Genomic DNA, 23,576 nt, shown 5'->3' with positions numbered 1-23,576 from the left:
CAACTAGGCATGGATGAACTCTGTTTTGTTTTCAGAACAAATAGAGTTCACCAGCCTGAAGTTTTGCACTAAGTGAGGAGCAATTGTTTGGTTCCTTCCCTGTAGTGTAGTCTCATATTCAGTTCCCTAACTTGTCTGTGTCCTGTAGCTGAATTACCAGAAGAGGAAGCTCAGAATAAAGTAGAGAATAAAGTTCTCTAGCTCTGAAACTGAAAAGTTTTCCTCCTAGCAAACAGAGGTCTGGGGCTTGGAGCAGTCTATTCAAACTCTTGTCATGGACTACACAGGTCTGGGACCCAGATATAATAGTAATAAGAGCTTGAAAAATACAGCCCAGAAGTGAAATTATCAAATTTCTGTGCTTTGGAAACACTGAAAACCTCTAAGCCCCTAGACTGAGAAGCTTATTAAATTGTAAAGAGCGCACCTAGAGAGAACAGCATCAAGACCTTCAAGAATCAGACCAAATCATGATCAATCAAGGCTCAAAAAACATTGTGGTTTCTCCAGAACTGAACAGAATCTAGTTCTAATCTAACACAAAGTCCCCACAATTCATTTAGGAAATCTGGGAGAATCAGTAAAATAAGCAATAATATTCTAGTGTGATGGGAATTGTACCCCCAAAATTATAGAAATGTTCCAGGTCACCGAAGAGCAGGGAAATTCCTTTGTTCCCTTCTAACCTTGTAACTCCTAAACCAAAATATCTGACAACTCCCATGAGACCCTGAGAGAATTATCCTCTTTGGATTGTCCTCTATATTTGAGATGGACAGAGAGATCCAACTCTTTGATATCATCAAGTTGTATCTCAGACATCCATTTGTCCTCTAAACTATGAGGATCACCCCCTATGTCTTCAGGCAGACCCCTGTCAGATGACCAACCCACCCTCCCCATACCTTAGTGCATACCCTTCCAGAGTCATGTCTTCACCATGGCCCAAAGTCACATCTTTACTGTTGTAAAGAGTACAAAGACCCTAGCACTGATGTCCTCTGGGAACAGCTTTTCATCTATGGTGTTCCACCTAGAAGACAGTCTTCCACGTATGCTGTCCTCCTGGCCAGATGCAACATTACTTACTAAAATAATAAATTTCTCTTCTTAAAATTTTTAAGCTAAGTTTAGGAGTCTTGCATCCTTGCGAATGGTACCCTATCTGAACCTTGGGGTTCCCTTCAAGCCCCCCCCCCACAACACTAGCATTAAGTGCTATTATGGGGACAAGAATGCCGAAGGCAGAAATTCGAAAGAGTACAATGACCACAAATATCTAACTGCAAAAGCTAAATAAAAAATCAACAACAACTTAATCATAAGTCCCACAAGATTTCCTGTAATAGTAAAGCACATTTTAAAAAGAGTTAAAATTACAAATTAGTTTAATACAGAAGAGGAAATAATTTAAAAATACATGAGGGATTTGGAATATCGAGACTTGGGAAAGCCTTGAATATATTAATACAGGAAGCAAAATCAAACAAAATAAAACTTAATTAAGCAAAAGGCTTCTTAAAAATGTGAACATGCAAATTAGTAACTACATGATATAATGAATATTAAATGAAATTAGTATTGAAAAAATAAGAAAATATAAGCTCTCTAATAATAACTGATCCGAAAAATAGATAATTCAAAAAGCATTGGACTGCCTAAAAACAATGCCCCCCTACAAAAATAAAAAAGACCAATCAATATTTCAAAATATTTTAAAAGGAAATTGCTCAGATCTATTGGAACTGGACAAATAAAAAATTGAAAAAAATCAAATTATTACTTCCTATAAGAACAACCTAAAAGAAAATTCCCATGAATGCCATAGCCAAAACGATGATCAAGAAGTGTTTTGGGAGGCAGGGAAGAGAAAGAACATGATTTTTGTAATCCTGGAAAAATACTCTAAATTAATCATTTAAGTAAAAATTTTCCATATGGCAGTCAATTTAAAATAAAATTTGCTCTTTGTCTCTATAGTACATAACTCAGATTCATCTATCCCCTGATACAGATTACCTTCTTTTAAATAAGTTTTTTGGAATACTTGTCTGTAGATATTCTATTTTATGATGACTTATGAACTTTTCAAGGTAATTTTGATTATATCGCATGTAATGTTTTATTTTGTAGCTGACTTTAGAAACTAACTCCTGAAAATTCTATCATCTAAATCATGTCTTTCCATTTCTCTCTCTCTCTCACTCTCTCTCTCTCTCTCTCTCTCTCTCTCTCTCTCTCTCTCTCTCTCTCTCTCTTGCAGAACACAAGATAATTATAATATACTTTGCTAAAAATCAAGGTAAGCAATATTATTATATAAAATATAATTATAAACTGAAAAAAGTAGTAAAATGATTGTAAACTATTAAGAATGAATCCTGCTCCTTCTTTGGAATTCAAATCCTTCTATAATCTGACCTTAATTTACTATTCCAGTCTTATTCAATTTTTCTCCATTTTATTCATTATTTCTTCTAGTCAAACTGGACGAAAAAGACATTTCCTAAAATCTACATATCATGTTTTTGCCTCTGTGTATTTTTAGAGTCCATCTACATACCTGGAATTCATTTGCTTTTCATATGTGTTGTCGTCTAAATTAGAATGTGAACTCTCAGAAGTAGCAATTGTCTTGCTTTTCTTTTTGTATCTCCAAAACTTAGCACAATGATTTGCCCAGAATAAGAACTTAATGCATGCTTCATTCCTTTGTTAATTTATAGGAATTTTTTTTTATTTCTGCTTCATAAAATAATGAGTCCTCAAGTACGCGGAAGTATTAAAAATGTTCAAATGGTTGTACCAAAGAGATAATGAATGGCCTAGAGTTGGGACCAAATTACCTCTCTCATTTTTCAAATTACAATAATCTATGATTATTATTTGACTCAGAACAAAAATATCCAAAGGGGTAAGAAAGACCCTAAAACAGTAAGAGTGCTATGGTAGAGAGAAGTTTATTCTTTCAAATCTACCGCTTCAGTCCAAGGTACATAAGATTGAGGTTTTCCCTTTAAATTACATTACAAATATTCAAATTTCTTTATTCCCATAGATATTCTGAATGTGAAATAAATGAGGTCATCTTTAACTATGGTCAGAAACATAAAAGATCACTTAGTTTTTCCTTTTATTAACCAATTGACAACTATTCATTACACACTTATGCTGTGAGTTTGTACTGTGCTAATGATATAAAGAAAGGCAAAAACACACTCTCCACTCTCAGAAGCTCATATTCTCACTGCAGAAACAATATGCATAGATGCATATATACAGACACACACAGATATATATATATATATATGTATATATATATATAGTAACGAATTAAATTCATGCATACTCATAGCATTTGAAAAGTAATCTCAGAAGGCAAGAAGAGGGTAAAGCAATTTAGGGATTGGGAACTGCCCCCCCCCCATCCCTGTAGAATGTAAGATTTTTTCTGAGTCTTGAAGAAACACAGAGAAACTAAAAGGTACTGGTGAGAGTAAGAAATTTTGAGCATGGGGGAAAGCCAGGGGAAAAAAAATATGAGTTGGAAGGTAGAATGATGGAATGTAATGTAAGGGACAATAAATAGTCCAAAATACCTTGCTCATACAATATTTGGAAGGGAATAAAGTGAAAAAACAGGAAAAATTGAAAGAGGGAAGTTTGTAAAGTATTTTAAATACTAAGACTATCTCTCTCTCTCTCTCTCTCTCTCTCTCTCTCTCTCTCTCTCTCTTCTCTCTCTCTCTCTCTTTCTCTCTCTCTCTCTGTCTCTCTCTGTCTCTCTCTCACCTAAGTCTAATAGGTATTTTATTAAGTAAGGAAATTTATTGAGTAGAAAGATGACATGGCCAGAACTTTACTTCAGGAAAGTTACTTTGGAAGCTGAGCAGAGAATGGATTCCTCAGATGAGCCAAAAGGGAAATGATTTTTTTGCAATAATTCAGATGAGAGGTGATTAGGACTAGTAAGTTTGTTATTGGAGAAAACAGAACTCTGCAAGATAAAAACAATAAGAAAACAGATTCAATATATAGTATCAAACTGATGCAAAGGTTAGGAGTTTGTATAACTCAAAGTTTGGTGATGTCTTTATAGTAAAAAGGAAGTTCAAAAGAGGAAAGATTTGTGCTATAATGAGTTCTCCTTAGGAAATTATGAATGTAAGATAAATGCAACATATCCAGTTCAAACTGTCCAAAATGTAACTGGTGATGCCAGGCTAGAATTCCAGGAGGAGTAGGGCAATATAGCTAGATCTAGGAATTATCTGGGTAAAAAAAATGCTAATTAAACTAATGAAAACTAAAGAGATTATCATGAAGTAGGATGTGAGGAAAAGAGAGACCAGGAAAGAGCTTTAGGGAAAACTCATGTTTAGTGGACATAACACAGATGAAGAACCAACAAAGGATTGAAAAGAAGTGGTTAGATAAGCAGGAGAACTGGAAGAGAGCATTGTCATGAAAACCTAAGAAAGAGAGAGTATCAAGGAGCTGAAAAGTGGTGAATAGTAGTAAAGAGGTCAAGAGATTCTCGGGGCATAACTTGCTCTAAAACTTTTCCCCTTCTCTCAAATAGGACTGAATTTTTTTTTTCTATTCTTAAAAGAATAGCTAAGTGGAATAATGGAAAGAGTTTCAGGAATTCAGTAAGAAAGACCAAAGTTGAAATTCAGCCTCAGACATTTATTAGTTGTATGACCCCGGGCAAGTCACAGAACCCTTGTTTGCCTCAATTTCATAATTCTGTAAAATAGAGATAATAATTGTACCTATTTTCGATGATTGTTGTGAGAATCAAATGAAATAATAATCAAAAAGCACTTAGCATAGAACCTGGCACATAGTTGTATAAATATTAATTATCGTTAAATCAAAGAGCTTTAGAGTCAGGAATAAATGAAGGCAACCTAATCAAACACAAGATTTCAAGAAGAATTTTTTTTTTCTTGTCTACAGTTCACATAAAACTTCCTTCCACTCACAGATATCTATTTCTCTATCTAAGTCAAAATTTCTTTTTCAATTTATTGAATTCAACCCCAGTTATTCTTATTCTCATTCATTCACTTAATCAGGCAATTTATTAAGGCACGTACAATCTGTCCAGCATTGTGCTAAATGCAGGCGAAGATCCATAGATGATTAAACTATAGCTCCTGTTCTGATGTAATTTAAAATAATGCAATATAATCCTTTTTGCTTAAATGGCCTCAATTAAACTAGGATTTACACCCACTATCATAAAGTTGGTCAAGAAGCACTTGCAATGCTGGGTTTTTTAAATTTCCTTTAAAAGATATGTATTGATACTTGACTTCTTGAGCACTACCACACTCCAAATCTCTGTCCTGAGAGTAAGTGTCTAAAGTTTAAAGTCTCTAAAGCACCTAATAAAATCCAAAGTTGTTCTATGGACATGCTAACCTCGAATATCCTCTTTTCTTTCTAGTCATCATGTCTGGGAAATCACTCTAAGGAGGACCCTGCCGTGTCCTAATGTTAACATACAATAGTACTACTTTTCAGCCAGCTTTCTTCATCTTGACAGGCCTCAGAGAACTTGCAGGGGCCCGTCTGTGGTTGAGCCCACTCCTGAGTTTAATGTATTTCATCACTTTTTTGGGCAACTGCACATTATTGTATCTGGTGAAGATTGACCACAGCCTTCAGGAACCCCAATACCTGTTTCTATCCATGTTGGCAGGGGCTGATCTTGGTCTGTCTGTTTCAACATTATATTCTGTTTTCCTGGTCTATATTCTTGGCATCAATGAGATTACATTTGATGGATGCCTCACTCAGCTCTTCTTCATCCACACTTTCTCTTCGATGGGCTCAGGGATCCTCTTATCAATGGCTTTTGATCGTTTTGTGGCCATCAGTCACCCACTGCACTACACCACCATCCTCACACACACACGCATTGCCAAAATGGGAATGGCAACTTTCCTGAGGGGTGTTTTCCTCATGACTCCACTACCAATCCTTCTTAAGAGGCTTCCTTTCTGTAAGGGTCAGACACTATCCTACTCTTACTGCCTCCACCCCAATGTGATGAAGCTGGCCTGTGGTCGTGTCAAAATCAACATCTTCTATGGTCTGGTGCTGGTCCTTTGCTCATTTGGATTAGATTCTGTGCTCATTGGCCTTTCCTATGTTCTCATCCTCAGGGCTGTGCTAGGCATTGCCTCTAAAGAGGGAAGGCTCAAGGCACTCAACACCTGTATTTCTCATATTTTCATTGTCCTCATCTATTATATGCCACATCTTTCAATTACACTGATGCACCGGATTCCCCACCAGAGCTCACCACTGACCCATGCTGTCCTGGGAAATCTCTATCTCTTCATGCCCCCTCTGGTTAATCCTGTCGTATATAGTCTTAAAACCAAACAAATCCGTACTGCTATCCAGAAGACCTTCAAGGCATGGAAGAAAGGAATTGGTACATGAAAACTTTGAGCAGGAAATAAAGCAGATGCTCCCCTCCCTGATATTGGGGAGAGATATAACTTTTTTTTTCCAGATTCAATAAGTGGATGAGAGATTTATCATTTCAAGGTCTCAGATTCTTTCTGGCTTAGCAATATTGTTCTACAAATATTGATTCAAAATCTTCACGCATCCAGGTAGTATAGTTGGAGTGAATATAATAGAGAAGAAGGCAAGAGTAGGAAAAAAAAAACCCAGTAGGAAGGACCCATAAAGACTATCTAGTCCAATACAAATATCCAAGAAGTAATTTCTTCTGGTCTCCAGTTTACCCAGAACTTTCTTCCACTCAAAGGAATCTTTCTCAATTTTTATTTCATTTTACCAGATTCCACACCAGTTATTCTCATTCTTGATTATTCATTTAGTCAGTCAAAAATATGTAAACATGGTAGGAAGAGGTTACTCCCATGAAAATAGTATAGTTTCCAGAATCTAAGTTTTCATCAAAATCTGAGAAAGAATGGAATTTTTACTTAGGATAGAGTTTGTTTAAGTGATGACTGAGATTCATTCTATACATCAGAATGTCTCATTTTAAGCTCTGTTGGGAAAGAGAATTATGAATATTTCTAGGAACTGTCAAAAGTTGATATCCAATTATCCAACTGGTGAATCATATCAGCAGTATTACTCAAATTCCATGAGACAAAAATGAAGAAACTGCCCCAATCACCATTGATTTGAATCACTACTTGTCCTACTCCTCCTACCAGGGATACAGTCATATCATGGGTCAGTCTCCAAATTCATAAAGGGAAATACTTGTCTAGAATGAATATACCACCTATCCCCCAGCATCCCTAATACTATGCACTGCTCATCTAGCAGTTTTTAAGGATATTTCCTTAAAGTTATTCTGTGAAAGACTGATTAGTTACCACATTCTTCTCCAGGTCTGTTCTTTCTAAAGAACTGATCAACTTAAAAATCAAATCTCATGCCCCCTCCCCCAGGTGATATTGGAGATTCACTGTGAAATTCTGCTTCATAATGTACAAAGTATACTTTTCTCCCTCAGACTGTCTTCACATGGATATTTTACCCCCATAATTATGTTCTAGGGCAGAAAAGTGACACAGTATATAGAGGGCTAGGCCTTGAGTTAGTAAGAACTGAGTTCAAATCCAATATCAGACAGTTACAGCGTGACTCTAGATAAATCATTTACTCAATTTTTCCCCTCATTTTTCTCATCTTTGAAGTAGGTATAAGGATAAGTCCTTCCTTCTGGTATTGTTGTGAGGATCAATGAGACAATATTTGTAAAAAGTGCTTCTTATAATGCCTGGAACATAGCAATGGCTATATAAATGGTAATAATTGCTTTAATTAATATATTTTCTGAGAATTGTTCATGTAAAATTTAATCATGTCTGTACTGTAGGTGAATTTTCACTGAATAAAGTATTTGTTCATCTCAGTTGTAATAGATATATGATTTATTTAAAGCATAAGGTTTAGAAAATCCATTATAATCCTCTCTGCAAAAATCAGTATTTAATGAGTAAATTAATTTTATATAAAGATAAACATATAATTCATAAGTATGACTAAACTTCCAAAGAAAATATGTTAATAATAAGATTATATTAATTAAAATAAATTTAGACACATCTGTAACTTCTAATTAACAATATATTTTGGTAGATGATACCTTTACAAAAATTGACAATATAGTGGGATAAAACATAACAGTTAAAATTAGAAAAGCAGGAATTTTAGATACATCTTTTTCAGATCATAATGCAATAAAATTGTATTTAATAAGGGAATGCGGAAACAAACTTTAAAAACTAAATTGGGGAGTAAATAATGATCTTAAAGAATTAGTGCTTAAAAGAAAAGATCATAGAAACAATAAATAATTTCATTAAGGAGAATGATAATAATGAGACAACATAACAAAATCTGTGGAATTCAGGAAAAAGTAGTAATTACGAAAAGCAGTAAAGAGGAAAATGTATTTCTCTATATATTTATATTAGGAAAGTAGAGAAACCATATCAATGAATTAGAAATGCAAAAAAAAAAAGTAGAAAAAGAACAGATTAAACATTCCCAACTAAACACCAAAGTAGAAATTTTGAGCAATTAAAGGTAATATCAGTAAAATTGAATATAAGAAAACTATTGAATTAATAATAAATCTAGTAGATTTATTTTTTAAAAATCAACAAAATACACCATTGATTAATAAGATTAAGAAAAGAAAATCAATCATTAGTATTAAAGATGAAAAAGTGAATATACCACCCATTAATATAAAATTAAAGAAGTTATTAGGAATTCTTTTGCTCAAATATATGTGGAAAAGCTGAATGATGAAAGTGAAATGGAAGAATACTTACAAAAAATTTTCATAGACTACAAGACAAGGAAATAAAATATTTAAACAAATCAATTTTAGAAAAATATTTTGAATAGATATATGTGAGATTCCAAGAAAAAAGCATCAGGACCAGATGGACTACAAGTAAATTTCTAACAAACATTTAGAGATCAATTAATTACAATATTAAATAAATTATTTGAAATGGCAAATAAAGAAGAAATTTTACCAAACTCCTATTACAAAACAAATATGACACTGATATCTAAACCATGAAGAGTAAAATCAGTGAAAGGATTATATATCAATTTCATTAATTAATATGGATGCAAAAATCTTAAATAAAATACTAGATAGAAGGCAATAATATATCACAAAAATAATACAATGTGACCAAATAGGATTTCTACTAACAATTCAGAGGTAATTTATAATAAGGAAAACTATATTGATAATAAAAGTAATAAAGAAAACTGTATGATTATAACAAATGGTTCAGGAAAAATAATTGACAATCTATAGCTCTCATTTCTATTACAAACCATGGAAAGCATAAGTATGAATGAATTTTTTCTTAAAATGATATGAAGCATCAAGAAGTATCATTTGTAATGTAGAGAAGGTAGAAGGCTTCTTAATAAAGTCAGAAGTGAAACAAGGATGCCCTTTATCAACAAGATTATTTAACATAGTATTAGAAATGCTGACAATAGTAATAAGAGAAGAAAAAGGAACTAAAGGAATCAGAATAGGAAAAGAGGTAATGAAATATTCTCTGTTTGCAAATGACATGATGGTATATATGGAAAATTGTACAGCTTCAACTAAAATGTTAATTAAAACTATCAATAATTTTAGCAATGTAGCAGGATATAAAATAAATCCACAAAAAATATCAGCATTTTTTATATTATTGACAAAGTTCTATAAGAAGGGATACTCTATTTAAAATTATCACAAATAAAATAAAGTATCTGGAACTATGACTGCCAAAACAAACCTAGGAACTATATGAATATAATTATAAAATGCTTTTTACACAGAGAAAGTCATATCTAAATAATTGGAGAGAATGTAATGGACTTCTATACTAGCAGCAATGCAATGATCGAGAACTATTCAGAGCGACATATGAGAAAGAAAACTATCCACATCCAGAGGAAGAACTGTGGGAAAAGAAACACAGAAGAAAAACTACTGCTTGATCACATAAGTTGATAGGGATATGATTAGGGATGTAGACTCTAAAAGATCACCCTAGTGCAAATATTGATAATAAGGAAATGGATCTTGATCGATGACACATGTTAAACCCAGTGGAATGGCATGCCAGATATGGGAGAAGGGTGGAGAGAAAGGAGGGAAGGAACATGAGTCTTATAACCATGGAAAAATATTCTAAATCATCTAATTAAATAAAATGTAAAAAAATGTACTGTGCATAAAACATTGTGCTAAGAACCAAGGAATATAAACAGAAAAGCAAAGCAGTGCCTGCTTTTAAGGAACTTCCATTCTAATGGAAGACAATACATATAGGAAGTTTAAGTTCAAGTCATATGGAAAGGCCGCATTGTCCAAGGGTCCAGAGTTAAAGCATACGATAATGCATTTTCTTTAAAAAAAAAAAATTAAAAAATAAATAAATAATTGGAGAAATATTAATAGTTCTTAGAGCTAATATAATTAAAATGATAGTAGTAGTAGTCTCTCGGTAACCGAGGATGATGATTGTCTCTGTGCGTTTTGCACAAAGACACTTGTGCGTGAAAGAGATTTAAGTGGAAAAGTCGATGCACAGAGACAGTCCCACTCTCTTGGCGTTGGAAGCCTGGGTCCAGTGGCACGAAAAGTCTTTACACCTGGAGACTTCTTCAGCTGCATTGGATGACCGTGTTGTCCTTTATGCTCCAACATGCCCTAAGCACTCTACAGTGCTTTGCTGCATCGCCATCTCACCCGTTGAACCTTCTTATTGGTTTCTTCCATCTGTTTGGCCGAAGCAGTCTTCACATGCTGGGTGAGGAAAGCCTTAGTTCACCAGGGATCTATGACCCGATGGCTACCCTTACAAGGTTTAGCCAGCCTGCCGAAGCTGTTGCCTGGGTTATGGCCTCTGCTGCATGCTAGTAGCTACTGGGAGCCACAAGTGAGAGCTTGTGGTGAGTGATTAAAGACTGACTAGTCTCTCTTAAGGCTTAGGCTATGGTCTAGGCCTTTTCCTACTATTTCCTCTTAATCTGTCTCTCTCCCTTTCCTTAATTCTTTCATTTGTATTAATTAAAATCTCCATAAAAACCCAGCGGTCTTAGGTATTTCATATTTGGGAATTTTTCCCATGGCGACCACTTATTTTTTTATATAAAACCAAGACACTAAAATTATTTCTACAGTTTTAGCAATTCAAAGTCATTGGACCCACATTTTTGTGGTCACAGTGGGGTGGGCAAAATCTCTTGGCAGGAGAAATGTGGCTTAAAAAAATTAAAATGATAATCCTACCTAAACTAACTTACTTATTCAATGTCAATCCAATTGTTAGCAAAAATTATTTTACTGAGCTAATTCATTTTGGCCAACAAAAAATCAGGAATATGAAAAGAATTAATGGAAAAAAATGTAACAGAAGGTGATCTAGCAGTACTCGATTTTCAATTGTATTATGAAGCAGTGATTTTCAGAATAAAGTAGTACAGGCCAAGGAATAGAAAGGTAGATCACAGGAAAAAGATAGACATGCAGTATTGGTGAAGTATGGGTCAGAGAGGGCTTTGACCTTTTGAGGCACACAGATGTCAATTGTGTTGTAGGAAGAGGAAAAGGAAGAGAACAGTAAGAGTTCATTGGAGATGCTGGCATGGAAGTATGAGGGACTGCTGGTGATGGATTCTTAGGCTGGCAGTTGTTGAGCTGAGGATAGCAATGTTCTCTTCATGAGGGTTGTCCATATGAAAGTATCTTTGGCAGTATCTGCAGAAAGCTGGCCTTTGAAGATGGGACACATGGGGTAAGTGAATGTTTGTTCCACGCAGTAATGAATAATGCTGGTGTTAATAGTCCTGAGTTACAGAGTGGTCTAGAAAGGAAACACTGCAACAATACATGCCTCTTTTCTACACGGTTTTTCAGATGTAATGGATGTTAAGCCTAACTAAGTTGCATTTGCTGGAACAATTGTTATGGTGAGCAGGGTCAGAGTCAGAGAACATCCAAATATTCACTTATGGGCTCAGGAGTTTTGCTTGGGAGTTCCATGATCCTAGTTGGTCATTTTGGAAGGTTGAATAGATGTAAACAAAGTTACTCTAGTGATCTGCTGTGGAGTCTGTTCTGTAACTCAGGGGAATAGGACCAGTTTCTCTGGGGCACTGAATGACAATCAGGTTCTTGGGAAGGATGCTAGTGCTTAGGAATCTTATAAGAACAAGTTGACAGTAACATATTTCAAACTAGCATCTCATAATTGGCCAAGAAGATCATCTGACATCTCAGATTCTAATCATGCCTACTTGGGTAGGAAATTTCTCCTGCTTCCCTTGTCCTGAGTAATTGCCCGGGGTGGGTCTTCTGACTCCCCCCAACTTTTTTTTCAGTTTGAGATTTGGAAGTTGAAAATTCCTCAACTTCTTTCTCTTCTCACACACATACTCTCCATAGCTGGCAAAACTGCACTTGAAGAGAGACAGAAACTGTTTCTCTGGGTACTGACAAAGGGGTAATACAAAAAATTCAGACTGGGGATATGAGTATGACAGAAGCAAGACTGACTCTTGTTTTGTATTTTTCTAAAGTAAATCTTGAAATCTTATAGTAGAGGGGGAAAGAGATTAGAAGGATTGGCTTCCTTATACCAAAACAGAGACAGGGTTGAAACATGGTAGGGTTTGATCTTCATATATACAGAATATATATAACATATATATACATATATAATATCTGCACAACTTATACAGAAATAAAGTCAGAAAACATACGGCAGAAAGTCTTATGATGAGGCAGGTTCTTTCAGGAAAATGCTTCTAAGTGTGCCACTGGTAAAAGAACAAACTTGTGGACATATACTTATTGAGTTTTCAACATGAGAAAGAAGAAAGGAGATACAAATGAGTTTCTTGCGTAATCTCAGGCAGAAGGTAGAGAGATGCACAGGAATGACAAAGTAGCTCACTCTGACTAAAAATTGACTTAGATTGACAATTCAGTCAGGATGGAGGTCTACCTTGATATTCTCACCTGTCACTCTCTTGATCATTATTGAGGGAATAAGTCATTTGTATTGAGCTGATGTCCTTCTATGGTCCTATAGCCTCATAATAACCATGCCTGAAGGGAAAACTCTCAGAAGTATTTTACAATATCATTATTACTAGTCATATAAAACATCTGATATTCTGTCTCATAGCAAAGTCTTACAATGGATTGAAAAAATCAGATTTTAAGGCATACTCCATAAAATTTATAACATCTACACAAAATAGCAATGTAGCTTTCAGAGATCACAGTCACTCACGAAATGTCATTTTTTAGGCCAACATATAAGAAAAAAAGGAGTAGCAGAGATTCTCTAAAGGAGACAGTAACCATGGGTAGCAGCAGCAAATTGCATGTGGCAAATGGCCAGATTAAAACATTAAATAAAAGCAATCTTTAATCACTGATATGAAAAAGAATGACAAATATAAAGATATCCCCGGTCCCTCTAGTTTCTGTAAAAATGTTTAATTTTGAGGCAGTGACTTCAGACAGGGAAGTGATTTCAGTCTAAATTTATTAGTGCATCTTTTAAGATTTTACTTGAGATTTTAACAAGGGATCATTTGGGAATTGCTCTGAAAACTCTCAAACCTTAAATCACATTTTTGAAAATTCAAACCACTATTGAAGTTTAACTATACTAAAACTTAAGTACTGTAGTTACTACTATGTTGATAGGTTTTATATTTCAAATGGCCTTTCATTATTAACTTTTCATGATTTATTTGATTTACCAAATCTAAGTCATTAAAGAATATGAGATTGTTGAATCTTATGTAACTGATAACATGCTATCAGAGAACAAAATATGTTCTATATCAATCTGGTGGATTTTAGGATTATTACTCGAAAAAAAAAAACTTTCACCATTTTACAGAATCAAGTAGTATCTGTAACCTTGTAAAGTCTGATGGAAAGACATTTTGCAAGTAATGAATTATCATTTCCATATGCAGAACCTGAAAGTTTTCTAAGTTTCAAACTCCAAACATTAAGAGCATAATTCAGAATTGAGATTTATTGCTTTCAAAGTAATCCAGTTCTCCTAACTTAGAATTATTAAGCTTTAATATATAAATTCACTTTGAAACAGAAATAATTTAGAAATTTTAATGGAGAAAATAAAAGAAATTTTCTCTGACATATATTTAGTTTCTGATTATTTTAATGTTTTTTTTCCCCTGTGGTCCCTTTTCAATGTAGTCAGCAATGATGATGTGAGAGAAAGAAAATGAGACTTAGAAATTTCTATAAATTTATATTTTAAAGATAGTAAAAGTTTTATTATTCAGAATTTACTTTTCCCTCTAGTTGATCAGGCTGAGGATAGAGGCATGAGCTAAGGCAAAGCTTGAAAGCATCTGATAATATTAATTGAAACAGAGAGTGCAAAGTAACAGATTAGTAAAGAAAACAATGGAGTAGGGTATCTCCCTTATTTTCTATAAGGGAAGAGGAAATTCTAAATTCTGAGTCATTAACTCTGATTTCTTTCCCTAAGTAAGACTAATTCTCTGAAAAAAAATTACTCCTTTCTGGGAGTAAAATTCTTAAGATTAATGCCCACAGCTTCAATTATTTGACTTTTCTTAATAACTAGTTAGCTAGTTTCTTTAAAAATTTTGTTCATATTTTCACTCACTGAGTTTTAACCTTTGTCATGCTAGGCTCAATAGGAAGCCTGCCCTGCTCCCCAGGCTTGAAGCAGTTTCCCAAGTGTGTGGAATAGAACTAAACTACCTTCCCATTATTTATTATCTAATAAATTTATAGACCTTACAAATAGCCTAAATATATTTTTGCATATTAAAAAAGGGGGGAATAGCAAATTCAATATCTGTAGATACAGTTGTTTATGAATTTTGATATGACCTACAGGAATCTAACTAACCCTGTATGAGCACATATAACTAATGTAGAATGCTCTGAGCAATCAAATGAGTAATTTTAAAGGTTTCTTTTAAATTAACACAATCCATAAAAATTCAGTAACACAAAAGATGGAGCAGTGACAAAACTGAAACAAAAACAGAATAAAAGCAAAATAATTCCTCCCTGCTGAACAGCAAGGTCCTGCCAGAGTAAGATTTTCCTCTGAGTCTTTCACTCAAAACACAACAAAAAAAGTCAGGGTTTTTGTTTTTTTTTTTCTGACATCTCATAGATGAGAGTAGCCTTCCTCTAGGGATACTGTCCTCTCTTTTGAGGGAACATAAATTGTGTATGCCAAATATAATGGAAAATAACTTCAGATTTGGTTGATATTGTTTAGTTTTCTTGGGCTATTTCCTTGTAAAAACTCTTGTACTGGATGGTACAGGTATATACTAGAAAGTATAGGTGATTTTAAAAGGAAAAACTGTCAATACAGATTTACAAATAAAGATTTTTAGTCACACACTGCTTCTCTGAGTTCTAAGAGACAATAATGCTGACAGTCTTTAAAAATTCTTCTTTGTAAAATTTATGAATTAATTGTTATCCTAATGTGCTACAATTGGACGCCAAATCTAACCACTTAGAAAGAAAGCATTTGTAGATGCACTAAGGAATTTTAAAAGATTCTTTTAGTAATTTTAAAGATTCCTATGATGACAATCTGTATCAGTGAAATTATTATACCTAGTATATATGCTCTTCAAGGTTCCATATTTAACATTTTTTTCACCATGAATAACTTATTTTAATATATTAGGATGGATTTTTAATTTTATCCTGTAACTTTTCTCACATTTATTTTCCTTATTAGATTTATATACTAATTTTCTTTTTAAAGAAGTAGTGTGTGAAGGGGATCTCCTGGGATCTTATCTATATCCCCCAAACTGCTAGCTGTTTGTCATTTGAGTGTATATCAGGTGAGTTCGCCCCAGGATAGGTCACAAGACTGTGACCTGCTGTACGGGATCTGGAGATGATTGAGTTTTGATCAGGAAGGGAAGGGAGAGGTTAAAAGTTTTAAGACAAGGTCCCTTGGATGCAGAGGTGGAAGACCATGGCTAAGATAAATAACCATGTGAAAAGCACCACATGGTGAGATTAGAAATAGGCTTCAATCTCTATCTATCTGCCTTCTCTATTCAAGTAAATATTCATAAACTCTATGGAAACTTAAAACCAGAGAGTTACTTTAATTTAGTTTTTATAGTAGTCTTTTGTCTACATCCATAGGCAATTGATTCAGGAATAACTATTGGTAATAATTTATTTCTTATAGGGTAAAAATTAAATTTATTTTTATGATTTTATTCATTGCTTAATCAGTAGAATGATTCATAATTTTTAGTGCCTTTCAATTACAGTTCCACTTGTATATGGGGAAAATGGGGGTTATATTAGGTAATGTAAGGTAAGAGTTAAATTAGAACTAATTAAATCTGGATTTCTGTTGATTCTTTACCTTAAAATGAGCATTTTCAAAATACAGCAGTCTTTAATAATGATTACCTGCTTTAATAAAATATATCCATTCGTTTTTAAAGAAATATTGTTAAATGAGAAGGCATTCTATAATCCTTCTCAAAGTTGAACTTGCCTAGGGAAATTTTGGCTATTGAGCTCATAGCAAAAGACCAAGAGATAAGTGTTACCTTCAGAAACAAGTAATCTTCAGAGGTCTTGGTAGTAGCAGTATATTCTCAGTGTAGCAAATATATAGACTTACATAGTAGATTCTGAGATTTAAACACAAACACTCAAATATAGGAAATGAAAGTATACATCTGTCAAATGAAAAACAGGTGTGTCTTTAGATCCCAAAGTCAATACTAGACTTCTAGGTCCAACTAACTGCCTCTTGTTACAAATGCCTTTTGAATGACAGAGCGAATCTGTTTGGTTTTAAAGCTATAGACCAGTGGATTCATTACTGGAGTTAGGAAGAGGAAAAGGTTGGCCATAGTGACGTGAATTAGAGGCGAAGTGAATGTTCCAAATCTGTGTATTAGGGCCAGAATAATAAGTGGCACATAGAAGATAAAGACCGTGACTATGTGGGAGATACAAGTGTTGAGGGCCTTAAGACGACCTTCATTGGAAGCAATGCTCATAACTGTCTTCAGGATAAGCGCATAGGAGATAATAATGAACAAAGAGTCAAGACCAAAAGAACAAAGTACAACTGCTAGCCCATAAATAATGTTGACTCTGACAGGTCCACAGGCCAGCTTCATAACATCGGGATGGTAGCAATAGCAGTGGGAGAGGATGATGTTCTTGCAGAAGGGTAGCCGCTTGAGCAGGATAGGCCAGGCTGTCATCAGTGCCACACCCCTCACCACAGCTGCTAGTCCCATTCTAATTATCTTGGCATGGGTAAGGATCATGGTGTAGTGCAATGGATTTCTGATGGCCACAAAGCGATCAAAGGCCATGGCCAACAGGATTGCAGAATCAATGGAAGAAAAGGTATGAATGAAAAACATCTGTGTCAGGCAGCAGTGAAACTCTATTTCCCTGTGGTTGAGGAGGAAGACCTTGAGCACTGTTGGCAATGTGGATATAGAAAGGCCAATATCTGTAGCTGCCAGCATGGTCAAGAAGATGTATTGAGGTTCATGAAGGCTGGGAGTGGTCTTAATGATGAAGAGAATGCTAGAGTTTCCAAGTAAAGCAATCATGTACAACACGCACAAAGGAATAGAGATCCAGATATGTGCTGCTTCTAAACCTGGGATGCCTGTCAGGAGGAAGAAGGGTGGCTGGAATTGGCTACCATTCAGATTCAAAACATAGTGACTCTTTGTGACTCGAGTCATATACACTGCCAGGCTTTGGTCCTGTAGGGGAGAAATAACATGGCAACCAAGATGAAAGATCTTTTGTCTAAATCCACAAAAGAAAGCATTTAATTCCAGTTGTCTTCAAGTAAAATAAGTAGATGCTGGGAACTCTCTGTAATCTTTTCCAGGGAAGTAGAAAACAGACAATACATGTGTGTGTTTGGGAGTAGGGGGAGTTGTTTAAATTGAGGATGGTGAGATAGAATATAGAGTATCTCTAGAGAAAATTTGGAAATAGCACAAAGTTGGAGAGGTAAGTAGTAAAAGCTAAACAAGAACAAATCATGAGATGCCATTCCACAGTTCACAGGATTTGATGAGCCCATTCATATATTCTTAGAATTACAATTGACTTCAAATTTCCAGCCTATATCTACATAAAAATACCTTTCACGTCTCTAAAAAGTGATAATTTGATCTTGGAGACCTTAAGTAAAGAAGAACCCTTCTGGGGTATATCATTTTTCTTTAAAATTACTCTAAACATTAGAACTTTTTTCAACAAAACTGTCTAAATCTGCCTCCTTGCCACCTTAGTCTATTATTCCTAATTCTGACTCCTGAGAGATAACCAGGACAAATAAAATCATGTATTAAAGCATAAGTCTTTTTTATGCAGAAAGTTAATGATACAAAATAGTATGTTTTTTTAAAAGATATAAAAAGATAGTATGGTATGTGGTATATTGACATTATACAAAGGAAAGGCTATTATGACTAGCATCATGATGAATTATATTAAACATTTTCCCAAATCTCTTATGTGCATGGAAATTTTGACTGAATACTTAGGGAGAGAGTGCCTTGAACTCTACTCCATGGAGAGAGTTAAATTATTGGATTCCTCTCTTTCATGAGAAGAAACTTTGACAATTCAAGGTTTCTCATCTAGAACCTTTGAATCAAGGTTTTTCAGGGACAGGATGGTAGAAGACATCTCATGGGATAAAAATATAAAATCATATACTTCTCAGAGTTCTGGTTGCTACATCATAGTTATGATTCTGAATGACTACTTAAACTCACAAATACACAAACACACACACACACACACACACACCCTTTCTTCCTGGAACTGTTCTTTTGCACAGAATATTCCAGGAATTCCTATTCTTTTATCTCAATGCTCCATTTCTCCCTACTTTCTTTATCATCACCATTGTCATCAGTTCCTATATAAATTGCTTAATCATCTCTCTCATTATTAAAAGCACTATTGATACAATCAACCATATCTACTTCATCATTATTAACATCAGGAAAAGTGTTAATATCAACATGATTAACTAGCCTCATTTTCTTTAGCATAGTATAGGAGTTGGAATCTGGAGTTTGAGACAAGAAGACTTGAGTTCAAGACCTACATCTTAGACAGATAGTGGTTATTTTACCTGGGGTAAATAACTTAAAATCTCTGATACTTAATTTTCCTATCAGGAAAATATTTAAAAAATTCTTCCTTTATAATGTCATGGTAATAGTAAAATTATATGTTTAAAAGACCCTTGCAAACATCAAAACATTATGCAACGATTATTACTATCATCATTATCTTAATCAAGTATATATGCACAGTCAACCAAGAGAGGAAAATCATCATCATTTCCCATAGAGGATAAGGTTAAAAAACTATCCAAGAGTTATAGTTATCCTTTTTGATTTTTGTTATATCTCATAAAAAATAACCTTCACAAACAAACCAGAAACATTAAATAAGAACATAATGTGTCATATTGCTTTACTAGAGCACACAAACTAGAAAATAAAATATACAGACATTACTCTGTACTTCTTTCCAATGTCTAAAGTCCTCCCTTCTGATATGGAAGCTGTTTTTCCTTACTATCATGCTGTTATAACTCATACCTTTTGGTCTTCAATATAAATGTTCTGTTCTTTATTATCCTAACAAATGCCCTATTATGTTCTTTGTTTTAGTCTCCAAATACAATTCTCCATTCAGATGGGCTTTCTGCTCTCCTCCCAGAAGGAACTTTCTTGAATCCTGCAAACTACAGTGACTTGCCTCTATATTTCTTTCTACTGGCTCTGCTGGTTTCATGTAGTGGGGTTTTCTTACCACCTGAACGGTATGACTTCTTTAAAGGCAGGGGTCATGTTTTCTTCTCCTTTCAATCACTAAAATAATTTACAAGTATTGTACTGGCAATAGGTTCTTCTTAATAGATATTTGCTGAATGAAATACTGACCTCACCCTGTAGCAGAAGCTAAATTTTTTACCTATTAAAAAAAATTAAAAACAGATACCATATGGAAATGAAAATGCTTAAGAAAGTGGACTTCTTTTCCTGCTTCAGAAGTGTGCACATGTGCATGTGTGTGTTTACAAGTTTATGTGAATGTCTAGAGAGAGGAAGATGAGAAAAAAAAGATTCAGAAAAAAATATTTTCTCCATGAATAAATATTAGATGAAACCTAGAAGAATAGGAAAAATACTAGGAATAAGTTAGACAAAGGATACTTTATCTGTCTTCTATATTGACTATCCCATTCCTCAGACTTTCACAATCACCCTCAGAAGCTTTGGACTCACTGCTAAGAGCAGGAGAATTCCTCAATATTACCATAGTTCTTGTCTTCTCCTTCCTCATCTCTCTTTATTTCTCTTTAGTCTCAGTCTTATCCCACATTTCTGAAGAACCAAAAAAATTCACCATGAACTTTGTGCCCCTTTTTATCAGAGAAGCTCAGCTGCAGAAACTATTTCTCCAAATTTAACCTCCATTCTTTGGATTAAAAGAGGCATGATTTACAGTGCTGGAGCATAAGCTACTTATTTATGGATATGGGAAACCATTGAAGCTTAAAGTCAGCTGTGCCCCAAATACCCCTAAGGAATACTAGTTCCAAAACTTGCCCTTGGGAGAGAAACATTGACTAGAAAAACACCAAAACAAATGCAAATAATTCACCTAAACAAGCCAATGTTAATAATAGATCAACCATAGAATATCTTGATGAATAAAGAAGGAGGAAACTAAATAAACTATTTTTAAAAAGGCCCCATGGCCAGATGAATTCACAAGTGAATTCTACCAAACATTCAAAGAACAACTAACAAATGATACCTAAAATATTTGTAAAAAGAGGAAGAGAAAATCCTTCCAAACTCTATTGATGACACACATATTGTGTTGATACCTAAACTAGTAAACACTAAAACAGAAAAAGAATAGACTAAACTCTCTCCTGAACACTGATGCAAAAAAAAATTAAATAAAATACTAGCAAGGAGTTTACAGTATTATATCACAAGGATCATACTCCATGATCAGGTGGTTTAATATCAATAATTCAGTGGTGGTTCAATATTAGGAAAACCATGTGCATAATTAATCATGTCAATAACAAAACCAACAGAAACTATATAATTATTTCAATAGATGCTGAAAAAGTTTTGACAAAAAACAGCATCCATTCCTTATAAAAAATATTAGAAGACATTGGAATAAATGGAGCCTTCTTAAAATGATAATTGGTATGTCTCAAAAACCATTGATAAGCTTTATCCATTATTGGGATAAAATAAAACCATTCTCGATAATATCAGGGATAAAGCAAGAATAGCAATTATCACCACTGTTATTTAATATTAGACTAGAAATTATTGTTAAAGTAATAAGGACAGAAAAAGAAATTGAAGGAACTAGAATAAGCAATTAAGAAACAAAATGATTACTTATTTCAGAAGGTATTTTGATATACATACACACATATAATCCTAGAGGACCATAAAAAATTAATAATTTTAGCTAAGTCACAAGATAAAAAATAAACCCATGTAATTCATCCATGTTTCAATTTAACACCAATAAAGTTCAACAGCATAAGTCAGAAAAGGATAACTAGACAAGAAATAGGAGTTAAGATATTTGCTTAGTAGCAGCAAAAGCTGAAACTGCTCTGACTATTCTTCCATATCAATCTTTAAAAAGCACTTAAAAAAAAAAAACAGGAATCCAAACCCTATAGCAAGACAGAGTCTTAGGGCTCTCCCACTGAACACACCTTGAAAGGCAGGCAAAGAGAGTACATTTTCAATGGTTAAAGGAAAACTAGAAGCAAAATTGTACACAGAGGAGTGCTGGTCAACCACCCCCTCACCTCCAGCTATCACTTTGGGTTCTGTGATTGGGAGTAGTCTGACTTTGGGATCCCAGGATGGAAACTACACAGTGTAGGAGCACCACAAACCCATCCCTTGAAGTTCAGGGCCCTGATAACAGTTGATAGGAAGCCCAGGGGTCTATCTGGCTGGGCACCTTCCAACCTCAGTGGCTGGTGCATGGAAGACTTAGATCCAGGGCATATTTCCTTAATATGCCTAATTCAGTAAACCAGAACTGGAGACAGAATCAGCAAATAACTTATGGCCCACAGGTAAAAAAAATACAAAAAAAGATCAGGAAAATGAAAAAGCATGTGGCACTGAATAGTTTTTTATGGGAAAAAGAGGAAAGAATAAAACCAAAAGGATGATAGGATCCAAGCAACTACAAGCAAAACCTAAAAAAAAAAAAACCCAAAACCTGGGTTTTGGGTTCATGTTCTGAAAGAACTCAAAGAGGAATTCAAAAATAAAATAAGACAGAAGAAAAATGGGAAAAAGAAAACAAAAGCTTAAAAAGAAAAATCAGTCAACTGTTAAAATCAACAGGCAAAAAAAATCCAATGAAGAAAAGAGTTTTATGAAAAGAAGAATGGACTAAATTGAAGAGGAGAATCAATAGGTCACAAAAGAAATTCAGTCTTTAAAAATTATAATTGGGGGAAAAGATGCTAATGACAACACAAGACATTAAGAAACAATAAAATAGAATAAAAATAATTTTAAAAATAGAAGAAAATGTGAAATATCACACTGGAAAAAAAAAACTTGTCTAGAAAATAGACCTATGAGAAAAAATTTAAGAATTATTGAACTACTTGAAAGTTGTGACCAAAAAAAAAACCTACACATGATACTAAAAGAAATTATAGAATTCTTGAACAATAAATAGAGATTTAAAGAATTCATAGATCACCTCCTACAATAAATCCCCAAATGACAAGTCCTCGCAATGTTATAGTCAATTTCAAGAGTACCCAGGCCAAGGAGAAAATACTTCAAACCTAAAGAAAAAAAAAGTTCAGATATCATGGAGTCCCAGTCAGGATTATGCAGGATCTGGCAGCTTCCACATAGAAAGACTGGAAGTCTCAGGGTATGATATTCTGGAACATAAGAGACCTGGGTTATAATTAAGAATCACTTACCTAGTAAAATTGATTATATTCTTTCAAGGGAAAGTATGGAAATTTAATAAAACAAGAGATTTACAAACATTCCTGAAGAAAAGGTAAGACTGAAAGAGAAAATTCAATGTCCAAATGAAAAATTCAAAAGAAGCATAAAAAAGTAAATAAGAAAGGGGAAAAAATTAAGAGCTTCAGTAAGGTCAAATTGTTTACACTCCTATATGAAAAGATGATATCTGTAACTCTTAAAAATTGTTATCATTTGCAGAGCGAGAGGAGCAGAACCAGGAGAACATTGTACACAGAGACTAATACACTGTGGTATAATCGAACGTAATGGACTTCTCCATTAGTGGCAGTGTAATGTCCCTGAACAATCTGCAGGGATCTAGGAGAAAAAACACTATTCATAAGCAGAGGATAAACTGTGGGAGTAGAAACACCGAGGAA

General features: G+C 34.2%; 2 protein-coding genes across 2 annotated transcripts; one reads left to right on the top strand and one right to left on the bottom strand.

Moving 5' to 3' along the window:
* The first annotated feature begins 5,502 nt into the window (after positions 1-5,502).
* Positions 5,503-6,459, top strand: LOC100021148 (olfactory receptor 51G2-like). The gene has a single exon (XM_001373360.3). The coding sequence runs from the start codon at positions 5,503-5,505 to the stop codon at positions 6,457-6,459; it is 957 nt and encodes a 318-aa protein (XP_001373397.3).
* Positions 6,460-16,756: 10,297 nt separating this feature from the next.
* Positions 16,757-17,841, bottom strand: LOC100021121 (olfactory receptor 51I2-like). The gene has a single exon (XM_001373343.3). It carries the CDS (start codon positions 17,839-17,841, stop codon positions 16,870-16,872), a length of 972 nt encoding a protein of 323 aa, XP_001373380.3. The 3' UTR covers positions 16,757-16,869.
* Between the last annotated feature and the right edge of the window lie 5,735 nt (positions 17,842-23,576).

The sequence above is a fragment of the Monodelphis domestica genome, chromosome 4 (assembly GCF_027887165.1).
Source record: "Monodelphis domestica isolate mMonDom1 chromosome 4, mMonDom1.pri, whole genome shotgun sequence".
In the NCBI taxonomy this organism is placed as follows: domain Eukaryota; kingdom Metazoa; phylum Chordata; class Mammalia; order Didelphimorphia; family Didelphidae; genus Monodelphis; species Monodelphis domestica.
The sequence above is the reverse complement of the archived record's forward strand: the minus strand, read 5'-3'. Positions and strand labels throughout refer to the sequence as shown.